Source organism: Podarcis pityusensis (assembly GCF_964106645.2).
Source record: "Podarcis pityusensis genome assembly, chromosome: 10".
NCBI lineage: Eukaryota > Metazoa > Chordata > Lepidosauria > Squamata > Lacertidae > Podarcis > Podarcis pityusensis.
The window spans coordinates 57,326,771-57,343,186 of NC_138035.1; the positions used below are offsets into that span (position 1 = coordinate 57,326,771).

The 16,416-nt window shown below is 41.3% G+C and overlaps 1 protein-coding gene across 1 annotated transcript in view; it reads left to right on the forward strand.

Moving 5' to 3' along the window:
• Nucleotides 1-11,977, forward strand: part of KCND2 (potassium voltage-gated channel subfamily D member 2) — a 295,335-nt gene extending 283,358 nt beyond the window's left edge. Inside the window, exons 4-7 of the mRNA XM_081023669.1 lie at nt 4,764-4,853; nt 6,285-6,380; nt 9,076-9,323; nt 10,811-11,977. Of these exons, the coding sequence (XP_080879795.1) occupies nt 4,764-4,853; nt 6,285-6,380; nt 9,076-9,323; nt 10,811-10,988 (612 nt within the window). The 3' untranslated portion in view covers nt 10,989-11,977. The remainder of the gene's footprint in view (nt 1-4,763; nt 4,854-6,284; nt 6,381-9,075; nt 9,324-10,810) is intronic.
• The last annotated feature ends 4,439 nt before the right edge of the window (nt 11,978-16,416 follow it).

The following is a 16,416-nucleotide window of genomic DNA, read 5'->3' on the forward strand; positions in this document are numbered from 1 at the left end:
ACCTTGTTCCTGATGTAGCTCTTCATTCTCCACTTACTCCCTGACCAGAGGGACGCCATTTTGTGGCTCACCTCAGGTGTCAAAATGTATTGGGCTAGCCTGCTGACCACAACTTAAAATTCACTCCAGTTATTACATAATGAATTGTGATGTCAGTTGGCTTTTCCTCTGTACTGTTCAATGGCACTTGATTCATCAGGAGTTACTTTCTGGTGTTGTGTGTCATCCTCATGCTTTTCTAACCAGCTCAGCATGCATTCCACTAAGATTACTTAAGGCCGCATCTTACAATGCAGAGGCAGTTTGAAACTTCTGTTCATGACGGCTGCACCTTTTAACTAATTTATATGTTCTTTAAGAGTATGAAATACTAGAGTGAATGACTAGGAAGTTGGAGATTAGGGTTCAAATCTCTACTCAGGTATGAAGCCGACTGAGTGATTCTGGGTCAGTTACTATCTCTCAGCCTAACCTACTTCACTGAGTTGCTGTGAGGATAAAACGGAGAGGAAGAAAAGCATGAACACTCCCTTGAGCTCCTTGGAAGAAAGTTGGCCTATAAATGTAATAATACAAGCCCCATCTGCATTATACATGTAGAACAGTATCATACTAATTTAAGCTGCCATGGTCCCCCCCCAAAGAATCATGGGAACTCAAGTTTCCTAAGGGTGCCGAGAATTCCCCTCACAGAGCTATGATTCCTAGAGTTCCCTGGGAAGAATGATGAATTGTTAAACCATTGAAATTATAGCTGTATGGGGGCAATAGGGGTCTCATCAACACTCGGTAGAGGTAACTCACAACTTACACACATTTAACTTGTGCACATCCAACTTTATGTGCTTGGCAAAAGTTAAAAAATTTAAAAGTGGGTGGAAAGGGGACAGGCATCCAGGGAAAAAAAGGTTTTGGCAATCCCACCTGCCATTGATCCAGTGTGTTTTGACTAGACACAATTTTGGTTGTGCACGCTATCCCCAAAAGTTCCAGAACATAACCCCTGAGTAAGTTGAGAGTTGTCCATACTCTTAACAAGTTCCCATGATTCTTTGAGGAAAACCATGGCTGTTTAAAGTGGTATGATATTGCTTGTGGTACAGTGCAGAAGTGGCCAAAAATGAAATAAAAACTCTTAAGAGCCTGTCAGCCATTATCCTGAGGTGGCAGCTTAGAAGGGTTTTGACAGGCGTTCTTTGCCCATAGTATATTATGTGTAACTGGTGTTGGATCCTTCCTTTCCCAGCCCCCCAAACTGAGCTCCATAGCAAACAAACAAACCTGCTCAGAACAGCTATATGGTGTAACACTATCAACGCATGTGGAAGGTGATGTATCCTACTTCCATGAAGCCATTGTAGATCTTCAGTGGAAGTTACCGTAATTTGGCTAATACAACTTTTGTGCTTTTGCCTATGGATACAATTCAAGGATTCTGTCAGTATTTATAATTAACAGTGCTTGGGGAGGGACGTCTGCCTCATTTCTCCCCCAAAATTAACTTGGTAACTTGTTTTCTTAAAAATGAAGCATTTAAATCTTAATGGAACAAAACTGCAGACCAGCTTCTTCCAATGTCCTTCGTGAGTCAACCTGGACTGCCATCTAAAAAAATATTCAGCGCTTGACTTCAGATATCAAACACTAGCAGCTTAGGCACATGAACAAATTCAATATGGCTTCACCCAGCGCACGCATTTTGCCATAAAAGTAAAGTGACTGGAGAGAGTACAACTGTTCATATTCTGAGAGGTCAGGGGAAGGCTGTTTTATTATCTGCCATGCATTTGGTCCTATGAAAATTGTTCCTTTCTAACAGAACTTGTAATCTTTAATGTTGACTTCCTGCTGTTCAATTTACACATCTTACTTGCTCAAGCTGACATTCTTACTTTAAACTTCTTCTTTTTTGCAGTCTTCTTTGTTCTCCCTCGTGTTATGTCCCCTACTTGAAGAGCAATCTTCCTTCTAAGTTGTGCTGGCTAGCGAGCAGGGAAATGCCTGCCCTAAAAATCCCTTCCCACCCTGTCACAGATTTAGAATTATAGAGCAAATATAGAGAGAGACTTTGGGAAGGTTGTAATGTGTGGCTTCTACGAAAATCCATCAGCCCTGCCCCTGGAGGCAAGCAGCATTTGAAAGGAAGCTTCAGAGCACTGACTCTTTAGTGCCTCTCAAACTCCAATTAAAATGAAATTTTTAAAAACATTAATTTCATTTATGGGGTCAATACAAGGCTAGGAATCAGTGAAACTAGTTGCAGGGACCTACCAGGACTAAAATATCAGCCCTGATGAGACTCCTACCCAGCTGTTATCAACATGGGACTGAGAGTCATTTTAAAATAAAACAGCACGGGATTTATTTTATTTATTTAAGAGATGGCTCAGCTCTCCAAAGCCAATGCTGAATTGACTTAGAAATGACCTGGGGGGTGGTAAATTTCCTCCAATACTCCACTTCCCAAAACATGACCACCCTCTTCTCTTTCCTTACCTGGGCAGCTGTGGCAAAGGACTAGCAGAGAAAGACCCACCTTCCTGCTACTCTTCCCCTCCATAACTTCTCTCCCTTTCTTTCCATCAGCTTATTGCGCTGGGGAAAGGCATGGGGATTCATATTCTTCTCAAGGATTGCCTCCTTAGTTCTGAGAAGACTACAAAACCAAAGGATTAGCATGCTACGGAGAGTGGGTCTCCCCATGAGCCACCACTGCTCTCATCCCAGATAAGTAAAGGGAGAATATTTAAGAGAGTCAGGGCTTGAAGTACAGTAGTGCCTTTGGGAGTTAGGGAGGCCTGGTGTGAAAAGAAGAAACAGGAAGCCAGGAGTTCTTCTCTGGCTCGGATTTAAATCTGAGCCTGAGAAGAATTGTAAATTCACCTTCCAGTCCCCTAAAGTTATTTCCCAAGCCCACTTCAAGAGCAGCATTTCTAGTATCTGTGCCTTTCGCTTTGCAATCTAGCATGTTAGCCAAGCCCTGATAAATTGATCTGGGTGCTGGTGGAACATCACAGAAGGTTGGGTAGAACCAGAGGTTTTACACCCCTGATTTATCATAGCAATGACACAGGTTGTGGAGCCAGTCATTGTGCCTGAAGAGCAATCACATCCCTAAATGGGACCTTGAGACATCAATTTGAAGCTTCATTTTTTTTTAAATATAATATTTATTGGAGTTTACAATAAAAATAAATGTAACAGACAATATAGCAAATATCTTAACATAGTTTCACATTTATTTTTTTTTGGACTTCCTCACATCTCCCGCTCCCACTTTCATCGTTATCAATTTGAAGCTTCAGGCCCGACTTACTATTGTCTACCTACCAGTCTTCCACAGATCTGTCTTCCCAGAAGGACAGCCATTCTTCGCAGCCCAATCCAAGTAAAGGTCTGTCCCAGGCTACATCCTGCATACTTGTGAAGTCATTGCTGCTAGCTTCTGCCAGTTATTATAAATTAAGCACTATCTGGGAGGGAGAGAGGGGGTTGCACCATCAAATGACTATCTGGAGAATAGAATAACCCTCAAGAAAACTGAAGTCGGTCAGTCCTAGCATATGCAGTGTGTCTTAGTTAGAAAGTCACTGCACTTCAGAAAGTTGTATGCAGATGGGCGAGCCAAGCTGCACCCAGTCCTTTCCTCATCTTACCCTCCCTTATGGTAGCTTTCAACAAAGTTGCACTAGAACAAATTTGATGCATAATACAACTGAAGAATCGCCATCCTCCTTGGTCTCTTTGGCCTCTGATATGAGAAGGAGAATCCAAATGCTTTGCTGAGAATGGCTCCATATTAAACACTGATGTATATTTTCTTTACCCTAAGAGCAACTGTTTCTTCTATGTCAGTTCCTGCAAAACTGTGCAATTATTAAGAAAGACATATAAGCCTCATTTTCAAGTGTTATGGGATATATGATAGCTTGAGAAGAGAGTTAGAACTCAAGAGCTTTTATCTAACATGATTTGCTTAGACTACTGCTTCTTAGCCACAGGGTCTTACACTTCTTTTTACTAACCCTTGAAACATTATTGTTGATGTTTGTGCTTTGAATTTAAGGTGGACATTCCTGGATTGCCTTGATAATGGAAATTAAAAGTAGGTTATTCAAATATGAAGGTTTTTGTTTGAATTCTTCAGTGTTTGGGGCATTTATCCAAGCAAAGTCCCATCAACCAAGCCTTGTTGTGTGTACACTGCTGTCGTATCACAAGGCCCTGTACTCAAAGAAATTGACATCCACTGGTTTAGCTCTCCTTGTGCTATGCAGATGTTCTACCACAAATCAGAATGTTCTGAGCAATTGTGTGTGCCACCTCACAGCAGTTTAACAGCGACGCATTCTTTTTGGCTTATTGTCCTTTTCTCCGAAGGAACCTTTAGAAATGGAGTAATTAAAGTGAGATGAAAGCAGCATTTCTGACCTTGACGTACAAGCAACAGCATGATCGTGGTGACGGAAAAATGGAGAAACAACATGTCTAATGTGAAAATGCGTGTAAACACCATTCATTGTTCTCGTTGGCTGATGCATGCTGAGAAACAAATGCTTCTTGCTCATTTGCATTGTAAATCTGAAAGCGCCCGCACCTGAAAGCCCAGTTGAAAGAGTCCCTTCCGTGATTAGGGACCTTGCTATTCACAGAAACGCAATTCCAATTAGCTTTGTTATCTTCCTTTGAAAACAGAATGAAGGATACCAAGGCAAGTGACATTTCTTTCTTATCCTCATTCCCTCCCCCCTCCCCCAACACAGAAAGCCAGGCTCGCTAGGATCCATGCTGCGAAGAGTGGGACTGCAAACGCATACATGCAGAGCAAAAGGAACGGCTTGCTCAGTAACCAGGTAATGAGCGTGTGCATTCTAAATTCGGAAGAAGCCTTCAATAATAGCCCAGCAATCCGTGTTCTGTTTCACATCAGAGGCCTCCAAACACAGAATGACAGTCAGGCTGAGGAAGGAAGCATTGTGCTTCCTAAGAGGAAGCTGTGACAGCCAGGTTTCCCTTGGGACTCAGTCAGCAATTTATTGAAGGTGATGGAGCCCTGCCCGTTCAGCTCTGAAAGCAGCCTTCATCCTGTGAATCTCCAATACAGCTCCCAAGAGTTTGTAGCTGCCGTCCAGAAAGCATCTCCCCTTCGCATACAGACAGGGGCTGGATCTACACACTGATACAAAAAAGTTAAGAGGTGGGGAAAAACCCATTATATAGCTCTCTGCAATTTCCCATTGGCTGTTGTACAGTGCCCCCTGGTGTCACATTTGTATAACGCATTTATAACGTTATAACTCACCAGGATAGATTAATCCAGGCAGACACACCATTAAATAGCATGGACCAAATGCCTGCTGGTCTCCACCAAGTTTCATACTGGTCTGCAACTTTGATGTATAGTATATTACAGATGACTGGTCCCTGCTATAATGAGGATGTGCTTGCATCACAGTCCCTCTCCTGCAATTTATCTCCTCTTGATCTATCCATTCCTGACGCTCTTTCTGTTCACTTATTCCTCTGCTAAATCGCACATTATTGCATCACATACGTTAAAGGGCAGGCAAAGAGATGGAAGACAGAGTGTAAACCCACATCTAAACAAACTTGTGAGCAGCAGTTTGCTAACCTGCCCACTTTAATGTAAGAGGTGAAGTCATCTGCACCAAACAGGAGGACCTTTATCACTAGCAGTTCCAGAATTCTGCAATCACTTCCCTCAAGAGGTGCAGGTCTATATTCTTCCCTCCTGACATTGAGGTGATTTTCTAAAGCCCATTTATTCAGGAAAGCTTTGGAGCATTAATAATTGCTGGCTATCCTTTGAGACGCCTTTAGATTGTGCTGCAAAGTGTGCAGCTATGTTACTTAACATATGGAGTTTTTTACAACATATATTGATGATAACCAGCGTAGACGTATTTTTTTAAAAGGCTTAGAATGTCAAAAGGATCCTTCATAGAGGATAGCTTTGATCAACAGCTACTGTGGAGGGCAAACCGGTCATTTGCTTAAATGCTTCCACTTTTCTTGGTCTTAAAACCGAATACTTCACCTGAAATGAACTGTGAATCAGGTTATTAGCAGGGATGGGGGCTCATTGAAAGGATTTTTCGAGGAAATCTAATGATCAGTGGATATGCGCAAGTTATTTTATATTAATTGGTATTTCCACAAAACAGATCTCTTTATAAATTGTCCAGATGTGCTCTGATCAAGAACTTAGTTTAAAGTCTATTTCTTCACAACTGAGAAAAATATAATATTCAATGTATTAACAGTTATGCGGTGATGAACAAGAGGCCTTTGTTAGCAAATCTGGTTCTTCCTTTGAAATCCAGCACCACCACCTGCTGCACTGTCTGGAAAAAACCACGGTAAGATGATAAACCTGCAGCTTCCTTGTGATCTGAGAAAAATAAATATGGTGTTGATTTCCTGTTCTCTTGTTGCTCTTAGTTAAGAACTGCTCTGATGAAGTAGATTTTCATCATACTTAGCAAGTGAAATTTCATGAAGTGGCAGTTTCCTGAAATTATTTTGGTGGCAGAATTTATATGGAAAAATGGCACTCATTTGTGTTTTTATTAACTCTGTTGAGAATACCGCTGTGCTTGAATGATTAATAGCTCAGTTTAACCTATGAACAGCTTGATCAGATAATTCGCGGGCTGAGTTGCATACTCTCCAACATTTTTCTGATCCAAATAGGGACATCCTATTCCATCATCATCATAATTTTATTATTTATACTCCATCCATCTGACTGGGCCACTCTGGGCAACTTCCAACATATACAATATAAAAACATAAAATATTTAAAAAACTTCCTTACACAGGGCTTTCATTCAGATGTCTTCTAAAGGTTGTATCTCCTTAGCTTGGGGGTTGAATAACTCCATACCCTCCAACATTTCTCTGATGAAAATAGGGACGCCCTGAGGAAATACAGGACATTCTGGGATTAAATCAGAAACTAGGACAGCTTCTGTAAATCTAGGACTCTCCCTGAAAAATAGGGAAATTTGGAGGGTCATCCGTAGTAACCACTGCCTCCCTCCAGCAAAGTGTGCAGCACTGTTCATACTTGCCCCTTTCCATATCCTGAACTTCACATCCCCGTTCCTGAGTCCTGACAACAAAAAGAAAGAAGATAGATCCAAGGGGAAATCTGAACATGCTGGCTATTGGAATTGCAACACCACGTATCTCAGCAGATACCAAAAACGCCACATGACAATTCTGCTGGCAAAATTGTACTAGGTTGGCTGCAAAAACTCACTTCCTCCAATGGGGGAAGGCTTCCTGACTTGGAGGAAGCTCCCTTTGTTGGAAGAAGAGAACTTTGAGTTCAGTAGTGGTTTTATTATATGCATTTTTCTTTTTCGCTTTTGCTCACTGCGAAATAGAAAACGTAGCCTCTTGTATTCCACACTGGACCATTGTATGGTGTTTGTTTTCATCGCTTTCAATGACATGAGCCTCATCTGCTCCTGGAAGCTCAGTCAGGTGTGGATGAAGCTCCTGTGTTCAAAAGCCACCTGATGTCTCAGGGCCACTGCCTTGAGTTTGGCAGCCGAACGAATCTGAGTTATGAGGAGTTCCACAGCGCCAGATTTGATCCCTTTAAAAAATAGTGTCTGTTAAAGATGAAAGGTTGGCTTTTTTGTGACAGGGCTCACCCACAGGAAGTACTGTTGCTTATTCTTTTGACCTGCATGGCAGCCATTTTGTGCTGGCACATACAGCATTTTGATCAAAAGCATGAGTGCTGGCACCTTGGGTTTTTTAACTTTAAAAAAAGCACAGTTATATGTGCACTCCTATTTACCATCCGTACTCTGCACTGCGAGGACGCGGGTGGCGCTGTGGGTTAAACCACTGAGCCTAGGACTTGCTGATCAGAAGGTCAGTGGTTCGAATCCCCGCGACGGGGTGAGCTCCCGTTGTTCGGTCCCAGCTCCTGCCAACCTAGCAGTTCGAAAGCACGTCAAAGTGCAAGTAGATAAATACCGTATTTTTTGCTCTATAAGACGCACCAGACCACAAGACGCACCTTGGTTTTGGAGGAGGAAAACAAGAAAAAAAATATTCTGAATCTCAGAAGCCAGAAGAGCAAGAGGGATCGCTGCGCAGTGAAAGCAGCAACCCCCTCTTGCTGTTCTGGCTTCTGTGATAGCTGTGCAGCCTGCATTCGCTCCATAAGACGCACACACATTTCACCTTACTTTTCAGGAGGGAAAAAGTGAGTCTTATAGAGCAAAAAATACGGTAGGTACCGCTCCGGCAGGAAGGTAAATGGCGTTTCCGTGCGCTGCTCTGGTTCGCCAGAAGCGGCTTAGTCATGCTGGCCACCTGACCCAGAAGCTGTACGCTGGCTCCCTCGGCCAAAAAAGCGAGATGAGCGCCGCAACCCCAGAGTCGGCCACAACTGGACCTAATGGTCAGGGGTCCCTTTACTTACTCTGCACTGCACTGGATCATGTTTTGAAGCATACATATAGCAGACTGAAATGCAATTCAGAGTGTTGCAGCATGAAATTGAGCAAAGTTTGGGTCTGCCAGACTTCAAGTTAGCAGCCCTAATGATGCCATTTTTTTAAATAAGCTATAGAAATCTGAATCAGAAGGGGACCTTGTTTTTGCTCCTTGCCTTATTTACTTGGGCTCTGTGATGCTTTTGTTTAAATTACTTTTAGTGAAGGGAGTTCAATTGGCAGTATTTTTGTTTTAAGTCTGTTACCGATATGGCTGACTGTGATATATTGGGCAGGAAGCAAACGATATAGAAGAATTTGGGTCCCCCCCCCACCCTTCCTTCTGCTGTTATCGTGCTTCTGATTACATTGCTTATATTTTGATACGGTTCTAAATTATTTAAAATGTTGTAAGCTGCCATGGGAAAACATTGTATTTTGAACAGTTGGGCTACTAAATTTATTAAATAAGCAAACCAGCTCTCTTCCCATGAAATATGAACGAGGCCGAATCTTGTGCCATGGGGAAACTTTCATTTATCACAGCCGCTTTTCAGATTTAACGCTGTTTTCCTTTCTAAATCATGTTGAGCAGAATCACGACTTCCTGGATGAACAAACCTACGAAGAAAGCTGCATGGAGGTGTCCGCTGCCAACAGGCAATCCAGCCATAGTCCTTCCCTCTCTTCTCAACATGGAGTGACGAGCTCTTGCTGCTCACGGAGACATAAAAAGACATTCCGCATCCCAAACGCTAACCTAACTGGCAGTCGCCCAAGTAGTGTCCAAGAACTCAGTACCATTCAGATCAGATGCATGGAAAGAACACCTCTGTCTAACAGGTACTTCAGCTTAAAAATGACCCCAGACAGAGATAGCATTATGTTCGCTCTCCAGGCAGAGATAACATGATGTTTGATCCTGCCTATCAAAGAATGGCATGGAGCATGTGTGTGTGTGTGTGTGTGTGTGCGTGTGTGTCCGCGCAAAATATTGCTCCGTTTGGGGTCATAACCTGTGTTCTGTAATGTTACGAGGAAAGCCGTTTCCTAGTCTTGAATGTAACGATTTTGAAGTTCTTAACTGGCAGAGGAACAGTGAATGAATGTCGGTTCTTTTAAATTATCAAAGCAAATCATTTGTGTAAAATGTTGGGCTCTACTGGAAACCACATTTTGAGAGACTTTGAGTAGTCCCATTGTGACAAGGCACAAATGAACTGAAAACACCTATGAATTCAATATGGTCAGTATGTTTACAGATAGCTGTTCACAAGACCATTTGTCATACTTCCCCTTGATAGATGACCTCATTTTTAAAAAAATCTTAACTGCACCAGGATTGAAAATCTTTATTGAGAAAATATTGCTGTGTAGATAAGCACTGAACTTACTCATGGCACTGGGCAATATTGTGACTAAAGGCATATCAACTGATCTCATACCATATCACATGGGAGAGGTGTTTTTTTAAAAGGAAAAGAAAAGAAATCTATTAAATAAACATTATCAAGACTTAATATTAGTCATATACTGAAAGATTCTCATATCCATAACATGTACATAATATGACTGAGATTTATGACCTTTTTTTTGTAAAATGGTAAAGGCGAAATATGCTAACCTTTGAGGGCATTTTAATAAGGTGCATTGGTCTTGTGAAAGCTTATAACCATGTTGTAATAATAGCCTCCAAAACAACCCAAAAAGTAATTTGGTGCACCAAAATCTGCTGCAATTCAAAGATTTGTATACACTGACAGGCACACAGAGTTTTGCATGTGTGACATGTCTCAAGCACTTCTTTGCACCCCAATATGGTGGCCTCCGCTGAAATGAATGTAGATAGATGAATTACACATGTCTGTGACTCAGGTGTCCGCACTTATAACATCTATGATATCTAAGTTGGTTATCTAATGTTAGTAACTGAGGTCAGCTGTTCCATTACTCTCAACAGCAAATACAACCACCTGAGATGCCACCAGTCACTAGGACCAGTATGAAGCTGTAGACCAGAAAACCGCCTTGGTGTTCTGTTCATGGTGATTTCACAGACCTGCCTACCTTTGTAGTGCTGTGTTTCTTTCTTATCTACAATGAAGACATGGTTCCTAATTGCTTCCATGTAAAATGTGTTGAGGCTGGTGGATGAACAGTAGAATAAGCATTGGAAGAGATAATAGACATTTGAGTTGCATCCTACATGCAACCGGGATGCTTTTGTGACATACCAGAATTGAATAGAAAACACTAAGCAGATGGGACATTTGTATAATTTTTTTTATCCATTGGTTGTTGTTTTTGTTTGTTTTTTTAAACTTCTCTAGCCGATCCAGTTTAAATGCCAAAATGGAAGAGTGTGTTAAACTAAACTGTGAGCAGCCTTATGTAACCACAGCAATAATCAGCATTCCAACACCGCCTGTGACTACACCGGAGGGAGACGATAGACCGGAATCTCCAAGGTACTCAGGAGGAAACATAGTCAGAGTATCTGCTTTATAAAACAGTTAGAATAAAGACCACTCGGAAGCTGAACTGCGGCCAAGAGCATAAGATCCCGAAGAAAGAGGGACACAACAACTCTTTGTTCAGTGGAATGGCAAACAAGAAAAAGAAAGAAAATTTGAGTTTCTGGAGATGCAAAACGTTTGGGGTTTTCCATATTGAACTGTGTGCTTTGGGCAACCAAATGGAATTTCTACACATCACTTGAACTTTTCTGGAGCAAACTCTTCTGTGACTCTTTTGATTTACTCTATGAGCACAATGAAAGGTCTCCCATTGATGCTTCTTCTTACCATGAAAAATCTTTTTGATAAAATATCTAAAAAACAAAAAAAACCGCACCCGGCAACCCACCAGTCAGACAGTTCCAAATGAATGCAAAACCAAGACTGGAAATGAAGTTTTAATAATGTGTCCTCCTTTTTCCTGTTGATAAACCATGAACCCATGACCAAGTGAGTTTAAAAGAGATAGTGAGAAAATGGCTCATACAATATTTGTATCGATTGAAAGAAACACAACCATAATGCATGTGAAAATTCTTTGGAGCTGTGATCTGAGTTTACTTCTGTTGTTTATTTCAGGTTAGGCATGATAACATTTTACTGTAGAAAAGGGACATTTCTGTGCACTTACAAAAAAACTGATTGTTAATGTTCCATGGTTGTGCAAATAACTTCCTTTCTTGTGGGGGAAATGAAGTATTTCTCACTTGAAACATGCATTAGTGAACTTGAGGTGTTCAGTTAGTTTAGCATCTATCATTCTTTTCGCTTGCTTCCTTGGTACTGTTACAACTGCAATAATTCAACATACACCTGTTGTATCAGGAATCAGGCCTTTATGTATAAAACTGCACAAATTCAGCTACACAGGTAAAATAATCACCCGGATAGACAGTAAAGTATTTTCTGTTGTAGGAAAATGTTTTGAATAATTTCAAAAGCAAAATTTTTGTGTCACAGATGTTAGCTTTTGGTTGTTTTTTTAAAGTTTATTTAATTCTCATTACCCTGTAATTCCTTAAAGCCAACCATTGCCTTTCGCTGCATTTCTGTCCTCTTTGAATGTCAAGGGTTTCCATAAATTAACTGAGAAACCCTGTTTTATGAACACCATCTTTTATGTTTCCTGAAAACGACAGTCTTCCTAGTGCAGTGATACAATGTAAATCTCATCCAAAGTGACAATCACTTGGTTTAGTGATTAACATCTCTAAAACGTCGCTGTTATGTTGTACTATTAGACAAGCTGAGCACTGGGAGACATGCAAGTTAATTTTGCAGAGGATTACGAAAATGTTGATTGTCAAATCTGTAGTCGGAAACACTTAGTAATGCAATACCCTGACAAGGATGAATTTTGCAAAAAAAACAGTGATGTCAAAGGATGTACCCCAATAGGATTACTCATATAATTGTAGGAACAATACACAAACTTTACTGTTTAATTTTTTTTTCTTTGTTTGTTTCATTGTCCAAAGGATTTTTAAAATGCTGTTTCCAGAAAAGTAACTTTCCTCCATCGTTGCTAATTTGTTTAGGAACATGGTGGGTTGTTGTTGTTTTTCATCATTTCAAATCTTCAAGATATTTCTAAGTAAGAACGTTTAACCAAACATTGAAGGTGCTTCTCAAGAAATTACTAAATAGATTTATATAGCACCTCTGCTAGAATGGGTCCTATATGATTGTGTATTAACAGATGTGTCTTCATCTAGTCATTGAATACACTGCTGTATGGAAGTAAGGATGTCCTTACATAGTTTCTTGTCTGCAATTATGTCATATTAAAAATAATATATTGGATGTTGGTCATCAGATGCCATCCTCATCTATTCCCAAACAATTTGTCTAGTATGGGTTAGTTACATCTATTACTGTAACATTATGTGACCAGCATCACACCCAAATACATTTCACATTGCCACAACATTGGATCAGAGGCTCATTTATAAGAGAGGGGATGGGGTATGTAGAATTATAGGCTCTCCCAGCCCAGTCCTCTGGATGGATTAGCCATGCTATATCAGTGCATTAAGAGTAATAGTTCTCGGAGTGGGCAGGAAAATATCTCCCTTTGGTGTGGCTCCCCCTCCATTGAAACTGAATCAAGGGGAAATGAAACGAATTGTCATAATGTTATACATACAAGAGCAGAGGATCACAGGGATTAAGCCAGGGCAACAGAGACATGTTCATGCAGGTATCATTGGTTGCACAGGTAAAACTCCTTTTTTGGAGCCTGGTTCTAAAAGAGGTGTGGGGGGGGGGGTTGGGGGGGTTAATAAAAGAAATTGTAGATTTCTTGCATATATATATATATATATATATATATATATATATATATATAGTGGTACCTCGGGTTAAGTACTTAATTCGTTCCGGAGGTCCGTTCTTAACCTGAAACTGTTCTTAACCTGAAGCACCGCTTTAGCTAATGGGGCCTCCTGCTGCTGCCGTGCCACCAGAGCACAATTTCTGTTCTCATCCTGAAGCAAAGTTCTTAACCCGAGGTACTATTTCTGGGTTAGCGGAGTCTGTAACCTGAAGCATATGTAACCTGAAGCGTATGTAACCCGATGTATGTATGTGTATATATACAGACCAATGATGAATGCAAGGCAGAAAGTGAAATAACTTTTGCTTCTTCTGGCATTTTTTTCACCTAGGCCGCATGTATCTGCCCTGGAAATTATCCTCACCAAAATGCGCTCATCTTAGCGCTTAAGTTGCTGGTACTCAGTGCACCAGAAGTAAGTCTTTTGCCAGTAGGGTGGCCAGATGCAAAACAGAGCGATCTAAGGACTGTGCCTAAGAACTAGGCAGATAGAGGCATCTGCTAAAATCCCCTCTTCTATACAATTGTTATGGAAACAGGAGCCCAGCCCTCCTCTTCCTCCCTCTCTCCAACCCCCATTGCCAGGGCTTATGTTTGCACCAATTGGTGGTATTTCACACGAGACGCTGTGGTAGATACTGAACTAGTCCGATAACCTATCAGTTACATTATGTGTCTGTGCAGAAGATTTTCAATGGGGCTTCCTGCCAGGTAAGTTTGCATAGGAAACGTTACTCAAAACAGTCAAATTGGTGGGGGGGGGGTTGTTTTTGTTTTGTTTTATAAAAGAAAGCAGATAAGCTGTGATACTTAGGCATAATTTTAATCATTTGCATTGGAACACTCATTCATTTCCACACACTAGAAAGAGTCTACAGCATTTGCAAGTGACATCTGGCCATTTTTACTCAACCGACGTTTTTTATAATATGCAAAGCTAGAGTTTTCTGCTCTCTGCTGTAATCTTTCTAAGTGACTCCACTGAAACCACACAATCATTTCATTCTTCAGCCACAGAAACGCAGTTCCATTTTGACAACCTGCCGCTGTAACCCTTTACTCCTGCGGAATATGAACATTTTCATATAATGCGCTGGAAAATGGTGAAGCAGCCCTCGGCTTGCCTCACCATGCAGGGAGTGCGCGATCTGCTCTGGACTCTTAAAAAAAAAGAAAGCAAGAAAGGGCAGCTCAAGGTTTACAAACCCTCCCTCCAATTAACTTTGACGATAACTCGCTTTGTTTGCAATTTGTGTCAATTTCTGAATCTGAAACTGCAACAGCTTCTGCTTCTTTTAGTAGCATTGTACTTCTGAACTGAGTTTAACGAATGTTAAATTTGCCGATAGAATATGGCAGCCACAGAAAACTCCTGGAGACTAAAGACCTGGTCCAGGAGACCTGCATGCAAAAACAGGTTATAACACAGAGATCTGCCACACCGGTTTCACAAAAGGCTTTTGTGCAAGAGGAAAACAGAGCAGAAGCACAATGATGGGATGCGTGCAAGACCCCCAATCTTGTACCCTATTGAAACCCTGCTGGGATTTAAATATGCCCTCTAAAGATGCTACATTCCTTATAGAACAGGTTACATTCCAGCAGTGTGGCCTTCATGCAACCCTCTCTGCCCCCGCTGCCCTTGAATTTGGTAAGGATTTTCCACAACGCTCGTCGGCCCCATCACCCATGCAAAAATGTTATATTTTCCCCCCTCTGAAATTCAGATGCTAAAACTTCTTTTTGTGTTTTAGGTGATTTAAATGCTGTTTTTCGGTAGTGAATGACTTGGCGACTGTGTAAAATGCATCTGTGCTGTAAATGAAATGTAATTATTTCTGTGTATCACACAAAAGAAACCAAGGTTGTTGGAGTTTTTTTGACAATTATGGAGTGGGGGCGGGGAGATTTGAAACTGATATTGTACTTCGGAAAGGCGGTATAACAAGATGTGTTACGCTGAATAAATCGGACATCTGGGGAATATTTAAATAAAACTTCTGCATGCTTGAATGGGACAACTGGTTTTGCAATAACCTCATTCAGGAAGCGCTTTGCTCCTGCCTGTATTTCAAACGAATCTCAAGTGAATGTGAGAAACCTTTGCTAAAGGTCCTCATGTGATTCGAGATGCCATTCATTCTACTTATCGTGCAGGCAAAAGCACCACTTTCTTCTGAACATCAATCTCTCCTCCACTGCCTCAAAATAGCACACTTTTTACTGCAAAACACACACACCCTATAATGCATGAAGTCTCTTCAAATCCTGTTCAGCACCTGTACACACATAATTCTAGTCTGATCATCAGTCATAAAGGTAAAGGTAAAGGGACCCCTGACCATTAGGTCCAGTCGTGACCGACTCTGGGGTTGCAGTGCTCATTTCGCTCTATAGGCCGCAGACAACTTCCGGGTCATGTGCCCAGCATGACTAAGCCACTTCTGGTGAACCAGAGCAGTGCACAGAAACGCCGTTTACCTTCCCGCTGGAGCAGTACCTATTTATCTACTTGCACTTTGTGCTTTCGAACTGCTAGGTGGGCAGGAGCAGGGACCGAGCAACGGGAGCTCACCCCATCACGGGAATTTGAACCACCAACTTTCTAATAGGCAAGCCCTAGGCTCAGTGGTTTAACCCACAGCGCCACAGTGACCAAGACATATGGCATAAGCATCTCTGCTTCCACGTATTTAATGTGCCTAGTCTACTTCTTGACCACAAGCTACAGTGTAGTGTTGGCTAGAGGAAAGCTGTGGTGCAAAAGATACAATCTGCAGGCTTAGAGTCTACTCTCACTAAAGCCAGGCACCAGTTTATTTCAGCACAAATGAAAAACGGCCCTTTGGGCAAGTGAATCCATGAGACGAAAGGCAGTCAAGATTGAATTTTATGCAACTGATGAAAAATTCTGATATATAGCATAAGCAAATATTTCTGTATGGGAGAAAAATTACAATAGAAATCATGAATGCCTTCCATATGGGCAGGAATAAATCCCCATCTATTTTTGTAGTTTAATTTTTTTTAAGTAGGCTGTGGACACCTACGTAAATTGGCAGATTAAAAAAGGGCTCCGTTAAAC